General features: G+C 39.0%; 1 protein-coding gene across 22 annotated transcripts in view; it reads left to right on the plus strand.

Moving 5' to 3' along the window:
- The window catches only part of ACACA (acetyl-CoA carboxylase alpha), a 278,038-nt gene that overhangs the window by 137,482 nt on the left and 127,152 nt on the right, over nucleotides 1-13,404 (plus strand). For all 22 annotated transcript variants that reach the window (XM_045490597.1, XM_045490601.1, XM_045490599.1 and 19 more), the window contains 4 exons: nucleotides 765-878; nucleotides 2,382-2,495; nucleotides 3,482-3,571; nucleotides 5,588-5,706. In XM_045490597.1, the coding sequence (XP_045346553.1) occupies nucleotides 765-878; nucleotides 2,382-2,495; nucleotides 3,482-3,571; nucleotides 5,588-5,706 (437 nt within the window). The remainder of the gene's footprint in view (nucleotides 1-764; nucleotides 879-2,381; nucleotides 2,496-3,481; nucleotides 3,572-5,587; nucleotides 5,707-13,404) is intronic.

The following is a 13,404-nucleotide window of genomic DNA, read 5'->3' on the forward strand; positions in this document are numbered from 1 at the left end:
GAAGAAGTATTTTTCTTAAAATAGATAGAGATTTTTTTTTCTTAACTAATTTTCATTTTTAGAAAAGGAAGGACCCAATTGAATAAACCCATGGATTGTATAGTAGTAGCTTGGTTTTTTCCTCTACTCCATCTAAGAATTCACCATGTTTAGTTATTGTGGAATGATTCTTGGTACAGCAAGAGGATAAATGATTTCAGGAATAGAATTGTCAACATATGAGATAGTGTTTTTATACAGTGTGTGTTCATAAATGAATAATTTGCTCTTGTGTTTCTGTTTTGCACCCTCCTGGGATGTTGAACATTTGGTGTTTGGAATGAAAACCACCAGGAGTGGTTCCTTTTGCCTTATTCTGCCTTCTTTCCAAAAGTGGGAGAGGGAACAGGAAAGCCTGACTCAGTCCCTATATTATTTAAAACCTCTTAAAAGTTGGAGGCATCATCTGTTGTTTTTTACTCAGAATCCCTTGGCCCCTTTTAATGGTCCCTGATGATTTCTTCTGCATGTTAAAAGTATAATGTTAATAAAGAAATTCACTAGGAACTTTGAATCTGAATGCCTGAGGAATTTGGGCTTCTCAGCAGTGGCTTCTTCTTGGGTCTTCTGTACACATTGTTTGGGATATAAATAATAGGAAGTTTGCATTTTCTTATTAATCCAGCTCTGTTTGCTTTCTTTTTAGTCCCTTTTCCCATTTCAAATTTCTATCCACAGTTCTTTTTAATGTGGATGTATATATATTTTTTCACATTAACAATTAGGATCAGTTGTGTGGTCGGGACCCTACTCTCACTGATGAGCTGCTGAATATCCTCACAGAGCTAACTCAACTCAGTAAGACCACCAATGCCAAAGTGGCACTTCGAGCACGCCAGGTAAGGACATGTGTTGATTATCTTGAAGGAGAAATGGTTTTCATACAATGAGTTTTTTATTCAATCTCCTGACACAGATCATACAATTTTCTATGTACATCTTCTCACGGCCCTCAAAACAAATGTTTTCACATAGTATGTCTTTTTTTTTTTTTTTTTAATGTTTATTTATTTTTCAGAGAGAGAATTTGTAGTTTTAACAGATTGTCTTTTTTTTTCTAATGTTTGTTTCTGTTTTTGAGAGAAAGGGGGTGGTTAGAGCATGACCAGAACGGGCAGAGAGAGGGAGACACAGAATCAGAAGCAGGCTCCAGGCTCTGAGCTGTCAGCACAGAGCCGGATGTGGGGGCTCGAACTCACAAGCTGTAAGATGATGACCTGGGCCAAAGTTGGATGTTTAATGCAAGTGCCCCACGTAGTATTTTTTTTTTAAAGAGAAAGGAAAACATTAATGTTGAGTCTGTTTAAAATAGAAGTCTTTTCCCCCTGATAAAATTCTCTTACGATTCCCTGACTTTCCTAATCACCTTGTGATAGTAAACCAGGGTCATGTGGGGGAAAGGAAACTAAGGGATGGCAATAAACTCAATATTTTTCACTTCCCAAAGGGAGCTTAGAAGCAAGTGAAAACTTTTTTTTAAGTGTGTAGGAAAAAATTAAGTGTGGAAAGCAGAAAGATAATGCAGTGGATCTTAGGTGCTAGCAATCAGAACAACCCCAGAGAAGTCCAGTTAGTTTCACCCTGTAGTCTTCATTTCCATTCCAAAAGGTTTCAGCAGGGAAGCCAAGAAGTGGCGCTCCCTTTGTGTTTCAGTGCACGGGGCATTGACAAGGAAGCAGCATTTGAAGCTGTTCAGTGACCTTCTGCTTTCTCTACAATTGTATCCATGTCACTGAACTGCTCAAAGTTATTGAACCTCTCAGTGACCTGCTGAGAGTATTCAGGTCCTACCGTGTCCCTGTTTGTTTGTGACACTGCTTTCACTCTCTCTGCCCCTCACATGCGTTGGTGTTACATCCTGATACCTCCTTGTTGATATTGAGTACTTGGGGCTGTCAGAGCATCTTTTCCTAGTCTTTGTTTCTACTTCAGAGTTGCAAAAGCCCTGCTCTGTGACATCCACCTTCCCCACAGCTGCTCCCTGCCAGACCTGATTCCCAATTAACAGCTAGTCATGCAGTCCCCAGGACTAGAGGCTTTGCAATGGTAAATCACATGCACTGAGGGAACTTGATTGAAGCTGTTTTCTCTGCTTTCCCCCTGCCCCCCTGTGGGAAATTGCCCACAACGCAAATCATGGTGAGAGTCAACTGAGATGCAGTATTGGTGGCATTGGCTGTATGTTACAGGACCTAGAAGTTGTTTTACTTGGTCTCTGTTTTATCTTTGATGCCTGCACTTACAGATTTATATTTATTGCTTTTGTATCAGAGCTGCCTAATAGGAGACTAGAATAATCACTCCCTCAGGAACTTATGCCTCTTATTTTGCTCTCACTCTAGGTTCTTATTGCCTCCCATTTGCCATCATATGAGCTTCGCCATAACCAAGTAGAGTCTATCTTCCTTTCAGCTATTGACATGTATGGACATCAGTTTTGCATTGAGAACCTGCAGGTATACATAAAGCCCTTTTCTACCACTGTGTATTCTTGTCCACTTTATTCCTAAGCCTGGTTCAATTAATCAGTCTGAAATGAAGTTTCATGCCTTGACTTTATAAAATGATTTATACTTAATGTTTTTTTCATAAAAATGCTATTATAATTGTGATTTAGCTTAAAAATGAAGTCTCTACCTCTTGTACTTTTTATCTAGAAAGTGTTCTAGGCTAGAATTAAGTGGTAGCACTAGTTGATGTCTGGTATTTGAATCAGATGTATAAACAGGTAGTTGTTAGTCTTCTAGAGACAAAGCCACTTAAGTCATTTAAGTTTTATCTTATTATAATGCTTACTATTAAGCTTTATACAGAACCAGTTTTATAAGAGTGTTGGCTAATTTTACTACTAATTGAAAGGACCTTGACTATTACTTTTTAGACAGAACCATTTTCTCAGGAATGACTTTGTTTTTCTACCTGTAAATAAGAGTAATATTGTTCTATCTAGCCAAGGGAATCTTCAGGCTTTCTGTCAGATTTCCTTCCGGGGAACCTAGAAAAGGGGAAAGGATATTTTTGTTTATTTGGTTAATAGTTGAAATATAGGGTTTCAACTGGGGTCCAAATCTGTGGCTTACCATAGTGGAGGATTGAGACAGTATTTAAGAAGTTGAGTACAGATATATGTCAGGAAGGCTGTTAATTATGGTCTTTAGCACTAATATTAGCGTATGGTGCGTCACTATATTATTCTAAGAATTTTACATATTTTCATTCTTCTAATGCTCGCAACAGACCCATGAGGATAGGTGTCATTCCCCCCCCCCCCCGCCCCCATTTTGTAGCTGAGGAAGCTGGGGCACAAAGAAGATGAGTTTATACAGGACATTCCTAGACAGAATTCTTAGGTTACTCTGTCTGCTTCAAAATGCTAAATATTGTCCACTGAAATTGTTCCCTTTTGGATGTAATGGCTTAAGCTTGTCTCTGTACCTTCCAGAAACTCATCTTGTCTGAAACATCTATTTTTGATGTCCTGCCAAACTTCTTCTATCACAGCAACCAGGTAGTGAGGATGGCAGCTCTGGAGGTAAGTTTTCAAAGTATTGTGATACCACCTTTTTCTTGGTTTCTAGCTGATCTCTTCTGTCCACTTGGCTAATGTATCAGTCCTTTTTCTTTGGCCTTAAGGTTGGTGCTAAAGAGTAGAGTCTTCTTTTCCTTTGAAACAAATGCTTGCTTTACTCAGGTGTTTTCAGCTGAACTAATCACCACTTCTCCAATCATAGGAAAATAGCTGCCAGCATTTTTCAATAGTCTCTACTTTCCAAGTATTTGAATTCTCTCATTTCAGAATAAATTAGGATTCCATATAAAACAATAAATGAAAAAATATATGGCTGACCAGAACATGTACCATTTTGTGATTTGGGCCAAATAAAATGGATTTTTAGTTATATTCTGAATTTTTAAGCAACTCTATTGAAATATTTTGTCATGAGAAAGAAAGTAATAACATATAACGAACTGTGTTTTAGTTGCTTTACTGCTTTTCTCATTTAACCCTACAATTACTTCATGAAGCAAAAGGAAAGTGAGACTCCTGAGAGGTTGACTGTGACTGGTCCACATTTATGTAGATAATAATTGGAAGGGTTTGCATTTGAACCCAGGTCAATCTGGCTCAAAGACTTTTCTGTTTCCAGCACACTACCTCATTAAGCACAAAAATTGCAGGCCCTGAATAATGGCTATAAATTGCCAGGTAGATGTTTTTTGAAGATGGAAGAAGAGTGTTCTAGATGATTTTATGTAATATGACATCACTGCAGTCTGTTGCAAGCTCCTTTGGCTTACTTTTTATTTGTAGTCTGTGGATGGAATGTAATGTATCCTACTCAGTAAATACCAAATTTTAAAAATATCTAAATATCTTAGAGTGCTTCCGTGTCATTTAATGAGAAATCTCCTTATATACCTCACATGATGATAGAATCGCATGTAGCATTTTATGTGCATGGCAAATTGGCTGTGAAGTACAGAAGGTCACACTTATGGTTTTTGCTGTGATGTAACCTGTTGCTATTTCTTTAACTCTTGAGTCAGTTTAATGTGTTTGAGATGTTATGTCAAATTATGCCTTACTGCTTTTGCCTAGGGTTTGGCGGGTTATAAATAATCTAAAATAATTTGGAGTAGTAGGACAACAAAACGAAGAGATACAAGATAGTAAATGAGTTGAACTGTACAACAATTGTTTCTGTCTTCTGCCTTCACTCCTCAGGTGGCTCAGATCAGTACCTCTCATTTTTCTCACTGCTTGGTTTTACCTCCTACTGAAATAATGCTTTCTTTTACTAATGATCAAACCTTCTCCCTAAGTTTGGGTTCACGTGAAAGGTTTATGGCCCAGCCAGAGGTGTCCAGCAGACGCAGGTTAATTTTATTTTCATTTATAGTCATGGGTGTAGTTTTAAGACTGCAACTTAAAAAAAAATTTTTTTTTTTTAATGTTTATTCATTTTTGAGAGAGAGAGAGAGAGAGACAGATTGCAAGCGGGGCAGGAGCAGAGAGAGACGGAAACACAGAATCCGAAGCAGGCTCCAGGCTCTGAGTGGTCAGCACAGAGCCTGATGCGGGGCTCGAACCCACGAGCTGTGAGATCATGATGTGAGCCAAAGTCGGACGCTCAACCAACTGAGCCACCCAGGTGCCCTAAGACTGAAGCTTTATTAATTATTATTATTTTTTTTTCAACGTTTATTTATTTTTGGGACAGAGAGAGACAGAGCATGAACGGGGGAGGGGCAGAGAGAGGGAGACACAGAATCGGAAACAGGCTCCAGGCTCTGAGCCATCAGCCCAGAGCCTGATGCGGGGCTCGAACTCACAGACCGCGAGATCGTGACCTGGCTGAAGTCGGACGCTCAACCGACTGCGCCACCCAGGCGCCCCTGCAGCTTTATTAATTAAAGGAAGTTATTTATGTACAGAGCCTCCTTCTACATTGCATCCCTCTTCTCAAGACTATCTTTTTCCTGGCTAACCATCTTTTAGTATCTGTTTTTGAAGGAGTGTATTTACTGAGGGTTACTTTTTAACCAGGTTTATGTTCGAAGGGCTTACATTGCCTATGAACTTAACAGCGTCCAACATCGCCAGCTTAAGGACAATACCTGCGTGGTGGAATTCCAGTTCATGCTGCCCACATCACATCCAAACAGGTGAGTTTGAGCTGGGATGTGCATCTGAGCCAGCCAGATCTATCATGAGAGTTGAGAGTAATGTATGTGACAGTTCCATGGGTTTTTGGTTTTGGCTAGAAATATAGAGCAGAGAATGAACAAATTTATTTATTCATTTATTTTTAGTGAGAGAGTGCATGCACATGTGTGCAAGCAGGGAAGGAGCAGAGAGGGAGAGAGAGAATCCCAGGTAGGCTCTGTGCTGTTAGCGTGAAGTCCCACATGGGGCTTGATCCCACGAACCGTGAGATCATGACCTGAGCCAAAATCAAGAGTCAGATGCCTAATGGACTGAGGCACCTAGGCACCCCAAAAATGAACAGATTTCAATCGTGAGAGAAGAGCCTCTTGGTACCCACTTTTTTTTTCTTTGACCTGGAGAGATGAAATATAATCTAAGTAAGATAAAATTTTTAAGATTACTCCATCATTCATGTTTGCTTGTATTATGTCACTGAGGAAACATAGTTCTTTTCTTTCTTTTTTTTAAGTCATAATTTACTGGCATTTTACTTACTGGAACTTTGCCAGAAAATCGCTTTTTTAGCAGTTTAAGTCAAGCAGTTGGAATGTGAAAATATCTTGGGTGGAATGTTTTTCCTTTCTATTTATTTGCTATACATTAAGGCTATACCTGAGCCAATTTTGCTCTCTCCCTAAAAACAGACATCTGAATTTAGCAGCTGAAAATCAAATCAGTTTTTAAAAATCACACTTCAGGTGCAAACTGAAATTTGAATAAACTGTTTAATTAAACCAGGCTAATTCCATTATTTTTTCTTTCCTAAGTCCTTTAAGAAATAAAATGTGCATATCGAAATTTGTTGCAGTTTTGCTTTCGTTTTAAAATAAAAATATGTTGTATACTGATTTATTTTTAAAGTATTCTGACGCAGTGAAAACCTACCTACTCCCATCCACAGATATGTTCATCCCCTCCTGTATTTTCATTCATTTTAGTAATACCACAGGAAATATAAATACCACAGCTAATCTTAAGCTGCCCCCCTCCATTTCTTCTTTATGGCCTTTGGTTCTTCACTTTGTATTACAAAGTACTGTGTCTTTGGGGATCCTTAGTTATAGACAACAGAAATGGTTTTGTTTCTGAATTGCTACTTCACCCACAGCAATAGAAACCCTTCCTAGAGACAAAGAAGTCTGTGCTGAGACTTTTGGCCACTGGATGCCACTGTTGATCCAGCAGAGGTCAGCAGATGAGCGGACACATCTTCAGAAAAAGTACTTCTCTTCTTTGTCTCAGAAGATCCTTTCACATCTCTACCTCAAAAATACCTTATGGCTGGCAGAGAAAAGCATATATCCTTGATTTAGCAGGCATCTCTCGGTACATTTTTGCCTCCATGGATTTCAGAATCTCATTTTCTAGAAACGAATGGTTGTCCTTCAGTGAGCGGCGAGGTACTCACAGCACACATGGGCTCAGCACTCGGTCTTCTCTCTTCTCCCGCATTCCTTGAATAATTGTAGAGAACTACATGCTATACTTAATGCTCTTTGTAATTCTCAGGACATTCTCCTTTTCTTCCTGCTTTCTACTGCCTCTTCCCTGTGGGCAGTGATTTGTAGTCAGGCTGCAGAGCTGCTTCGGATTTCCTTCCCTCCTCATTGCTCCCCTTGTCTTTTTGAATTGCTCTCCCTGTCCTACTTTGTTATTTGAGGATACGTGTCCAGTTTGGTGAAGGAAAGTAGACTGGAAAATGAGAGAAATGCTTCTTAACTGTTTGTTAAGAAATCTCATTCACCTTTCCATCTCAAGGGTATGAGTCTTGGTTATTCCTGTTATGGCTTCAAAACATGGTTATTTGCCCCTCCCGACGTCTAAGGTTTACACATCCCAATAGCCAAAGACCAGACTTGAACAGAACTGTGATCCTGTTTTCTGTCTCAAATCTTCTTTGGTTATGTGTATATAAAATTATAAACTGTTGGGTTAGTAGCAGCAGCAGCAGCAGTGATGGAAAGGTGCAGGTAAGGACAAGTAAAGGAGGAAAGGTAAAAATAATCTTTGTGAAAACCAGAAAAATGTTAACATTGCTCCAATGCCTTGTTAGATGTAAAGTCCTTTTGTTAGTTTCGGAGTATAAAATGTGCCATCAGATTTAATCACAGAACGATATACTCAATTTTAGAGTACAGCCTTTTCACATATCATAGATTTGCTACTTGAATTTAATTTTATAAGATTTTATATTTTCTTACAAATGTTTTTGTTACAGTTTGAAGGTATGACCTTATTCTGACACCAACTGGTGTACTGACATTGAATTCTGACACTAACCACCTTGTGTTATGTCACATAATACAAGTTAAGGGCTTGGTCCTTTACAAAACTGTCCCTGCTTTAGATGGGGCCACAAGTGGGGCACCCAGGCCACCTGCACTTCTGACCAATTGGCTACAAATTTGGGGTTCCCACCATCCTGTCCAGTTTAATAATTCACTAGAACAACTTACAAAAATCAGAAAGCACTATACTTATGAATACAGTTTTATTATAAAGGACACCGATCAGGACCAGCCAGATGAGTAAAGTCTGGGTGTGTCCTGAATACAGAGCTTTCCCATTCTTTCCCTTTGGAGTCAGGTACTCATCCTCCTAGCATTATCAGTGTGTTCACCAACCACAAAGTTCCATTGAGCTTCAGTGTCCGGAGTTTTTATCAGGATTTCATTACAGTGGCATGATTGATCAAATCACAGACCGCAGTTAAACTCCATCTCTAACCTCTTTCCCCTCCCCAGAAGTCCAGCTGCCTCAAAGCCTCCAACCCTCTAATCATAAGGTTGGTCTTTCTAGTGAGCAACCCCTATCTTGAGTTATCACATCTCTTAGCATAAACTCAGATGTAATCCAAGGGGCTCGTGAATAATGAAGATACTTCTGTTTCTTTTGAGAAATTCCAAGGACTTAGAATTTCTCTCCCAGGAACCAGGGACAAAGGCTTGTCAAATTCTTTATTATATAATAGGCCTATTCATCTCATAAAAGAATTCCAGGATCTCTTAATTTTAACTAGTTTTGAGGCAAGTTCCAACTTTTTTTTTTCCAGCTTTAGTACTATTATTCTTTCCTATTCTTATTGTTTTCAACAAGCAGGCAATGAGCATATTGGTTCTTATTCCACAGAAATAAGTTACAGGAGACAGTCTACCAGTGTTACTTCTACTCCCAAGCTTGTAAAGCTCAAGGACACAATGTCCCGTAACCTCTAAATTAATGAGTCTCAGAATTATTTATTTATTTATTTTTTTAATGTTTATTATTTATTTTTGAGAGAGAGAGAGGGAGAGAGACAAACGGGAGGGGAAGAGAGAGAGAGAGGGAGACACAGAATCTGAAGCAGGCTCCAGGCTCTGAGCTGTCAGCACAGAGCCTGATGCCAGGCTTGAACCCACAAACTGTGAGATCATGACCTGAGCCAAAGTTGGGCACTCAACCGACTGAGCCACCCAGGCACCCCAGGAAATATTTTTGAAATACTGACTACCAGGATTCTGCTTTATTTTGAACCAGGCTCCAGGGACCACTTTTTGAAAAAGCTCCTACGATAATTCTGATGAGCACCTGCAGTTAAGAATCACTGCTACTTAGACTAGCACTGTCCAGTAGAAATACAATGCAAGCCACATATGTAAGTTTTTTTGTTGGCCACATTTAAAAGGGCAATAAGAAACAGATAAAATTACCTTGCACAATTTCTTTACCCCATCATATCCAAAATACCATTTCAATATGTAATAAAAAATTATTCATGAGATATTTTTCATTTTTCATACTCGGTCTTTGAAATTTAGAATGTGTTTTACATTTACAGCATGTCTCAATACAGATTAGCCCTATTTCAAGCACTTCCTAGCCACATGGGCAGCTCAGCTCTAGACTAAAAATTAATTAGGACAGTCACACTGAGCCCTCTTTATTTTATGTTAATGGTAGTACCCCTGGGATGGATTAAAAAACCCAAATACCTCTAATTCTTAGGTTTCTTGTTCTTACTAGTTATAGAAATTATCCACATCTGATAGTGTAGATAGATATTCTACAATATTAAAAAAAATTTTTTTTAACGTTTATTCATTTTTGAGAGAGACAGAGTGTGAACGGGGGGACGGGCAGAGAGAGAGGGAGACACAGAATCCAAAGCATAATCCAGGCTCTGGGCTGTCAGCACAGAGCCCAACACGGGGCTCGAACTCACGAACCTTGAGATCATGACCTGAGCTAAAGCTGGATGCTCAACCGACTGAGCCACCCAGGCGCCCCTACTACAATATTTTATGCATACTTTAAAAATTACTCAATGAGGGACACCTTGGGTGGCTCAGTCGGTTAAACACCGACTCTTGATTTCAGCTCATGTCATGATCTCACCATTGTGAGATCGAGCCCCGTGTCGGGTCTCCATGGTGAAAATGGAACCTGCTTAAGATTCTCTCTCTGCCCCTCCCCTGCTTGCTTGCTCTCTCCCTAAAATAAATAAATAAACATGTAAAGAAATAGTTTTTAAAAATTATTCAATGAGGACAGAGAACAGGCATATGAATATACATATTTTACTTATCAATGTAAAACAGAATTTACAATATTTTTACCACCTGGGGTTAACAAACCAAAAATTCTTGGGGGAGGAAACAGATATATTCTTAAACCAGTTTTTGCATTTTCTTTCCTGGTGCTTGTTTTTCACATTCCTAGCTAGGCATTCATTTGAAGTAGATTAACTTTGTCCAGCAATCCTTAGAAGTGAGTATCTTCCTAAGCTATGTTATCAAAGCAAGACCATAGTCTCTTGTTGCATATGGGGTCACCTGGTGAAATTCCATTCTTGCAGTTTATTTTTGACTAGTGATTTAGCCCTCATGAGTTGGGATGAAAGAAACATGGCTGTCTGCAAACTGACAGAAGCAAAGTATTTTTTCTCAAAAACACCTTAGATACTGTTTGAATTGAAGACCTGTCCCATTGGTACATGTTTTGATTTTTAGAGCAGTAGGTAAAACACAAATTCCAATGAAAAGAGCAGCCTCTAAGAAGGGAGAAGACACCCTTTGAACAGGTAGTGTATGGCCACCATGTTTGGTCCTTTTTATTTTTTGTTTAAATTCATCATGGGCCTTTGTATTGCTTGACATTTCAAATACTTTTAGAACTTACTTGATTGTGGAAAGAACACTTAATATGAGATCTATCCTCTTAACAGATATTTAAGTATACCATGTATTGTTGACTTTGGGCTTATTCATTTTGATTGACTAAAATTTTGCTTGACACTCTGTTTCAGTATAATTGGACAGTTATTCCTCTCAATATTAAAAAAAAAACAAAAAACGAGGGGCATCTGGGTAGCTAAGTCGGTTAAGTGTCCAACTCTTGATTTCAGCTCAGGTCATGATCTCACAATTCGTGAGTTCGAGCCCACATCAGGCTCTGTGCTATCAGCCGTCAGTGCGGAGCCCGCTTGGTGTTCTCTCCCTCTCTTTCTGCCCCTCTCCTGCTCGTGCTCGCTCGTTCTCTCTCTCTCAAAAATAAATAAACATTTAATAACTAAATAAGTAAATAAATATTTTTTTTAAAAGGAGATGACTAAACAGTTTCTTTCTAATCTCTATGACTTTCTGAATCATCCTTCCTGCTAAGTAGGCTTCAGTCAAGGTAAGGTATGTTATCTGCTTAGAGAGCCTAGGTGACTTAGTTGAGCATCCAACTTCCACTCAGGTCATGATCTCACAGTTCGTGGGTTCGAGCTTCGCATTGGGCTCTGGGCTGACAGCTCAGAGCCTGGAGCCTGCTTCGGATTCTGTGTCTCCTTCTCTCTCTGCCCCTCCCCTGCTTACACTCCTGTTTGTCTCTCAAAATAAACAAACAAACATTAAAAAAAATCTTTCAAGTATGTTATCTTCTTGATCTTGTACCCAAGACTTCCAAGTTTTTTCTGGGAACTGTAGTTGCAATTTTATTTGACATCTGTAGGTCTTACTCACCAGAGGATCCAGTTATTAGAGCTTCACCCAAAGAAGCTTCTGGTATAGATATACCCTTTTCTTCTTAAATTTCCTTTACTTGAACAGAAACTGCAGAGATTTTCTTGACTTAAGCATAATAGGAAACCTATATATGTGGTGTGTGGGTGTGGGTGTGGGTGTGTTTCTTCTGAGATTTAAAGGCTATTTCCAGGGCGCCTGGGTGGTTCAGTTGGTTGAGGGTCGGACTCTTGATTTTGGCTCAGGTTGTGATCCCAAAGTCCTGGGATCTAGCCCCATGTCAGACTCTGCACTGAGAGTTGGAGCCTGCTTAAGATTCTCTCTCTCTCCGTCTACCCTTCTCCCCCTTCCTCTGTGTGCTCGCTCGCTCTCTCTCTTTCAAAAAAATAAAATAAAAATAAAAAGGCTATTTCTTATTGTATGAGAATTTTTTTGAGGGGAGGGGATTTTGTTGTGTTGTTTTTTTTTAAAGATTTTATTTTTGGGGAGCTTGGGTGCTGAGTTCATTAAGTGTCCAATTCTTGATTTTGGCTCAGGTGTCATGATCCTCATGGGTCGTGAGTTCAAGCCCTGCATTGGGCTCCCACTGACAGTGTGGAGCCTATTTGGGATCCTCTCTCTCTGCCCCTCCACAACCAAGTGAGTTTTTTCAGTCATTCTCTTGGTGTAGGAATCGTCAGGACAGCTGGTCTTCACTAAAAGAACATTTTATTATTATCTAGACTCAGGATTTATTTCTCTTGTCTGAGATTCCATCAGCCCAGCTCTTTAGTGAATTCAGCCAGTATTTTACATGGATTGATCCTTGAGCTCAGACTAGATCATTCAGCATTCCCTTTTCTCTTCCTTTCTCTAGTGAGAGTCAGGGTTTAGAGCCCTAGGGGTGTGTGTGTATGTGTTTGTCTTTTTTCCCATTCCAAAACCCTAGTTTATCATTCTCTAGCGCTGGTGATGGAAAATCTTGTAAAATTAAGGCATCGTTCTGAATGTCTTTACTTTTGACAATTCATGGAATCATTTGACATTTAGGATTTCACTTAGCTTTGGGCACATTAAGTCAGAATAATCTGTAAACAAATAAGTTCTTTAGTCAGTCTATGTATTTGATCTTTTAAAATATAGCTATATTCATACAAACATATGTAAAGTATTATCCCATAAACTCTGTGGCTGTGCATATTATGATAATCTGGGAGTGTGAAATTTAAAACTCCAAATGATTTTCATAAGTAATACACATTTGTGAACGTAGTTTGTTGTTTTTTTTTTAAACTTTTAATCTGTGATTCAAATAAGCATCAAAATTGATGCAGGAGATAGAAGTATACTTTGTTGTATGTTTCTGTACATATATAAATGGGTGAGGAGCTATTGGTGTTTATTTCCACCTATTTCTTAGATGAAAATTCATGCTTTAGTTAAGTCATGTTGCACTGCACCTTCTCTGCTGTTTGCTCCTTCTGAATTTGGCCCTCTTTGTTATAATGTTTTAATTCACGCACTTTCTGTTTCTTATGTTTCACATCCAGAAGAGGTTGGCTGTGTTCTCTTTCCCCTGAAAGCACATGTTTTTGTCATGACTCGGTTTAGGCTGCTTGGCACCTTCAATGTTTAGCTGTCGGTGGGTGTCTGCTGAGCCTTCTTCTTATAAAGAAGGTTGTGAGGAAGTTT

This window comes from Leopardus geoffroyi, chromosome E1, assembly GCF_018350155.1.
Source record: "Leopardus geoffroyi isolate Oge1 chromosome E1, O.geoffroyi_Oge1_pat1.0, whole genome shotgun sequence".
NCBI lineage: Eukaryota > Metazoa > Chordata > Mammalia > Carnivora > Felidae > Leopardus > Leopardus geoffroyi.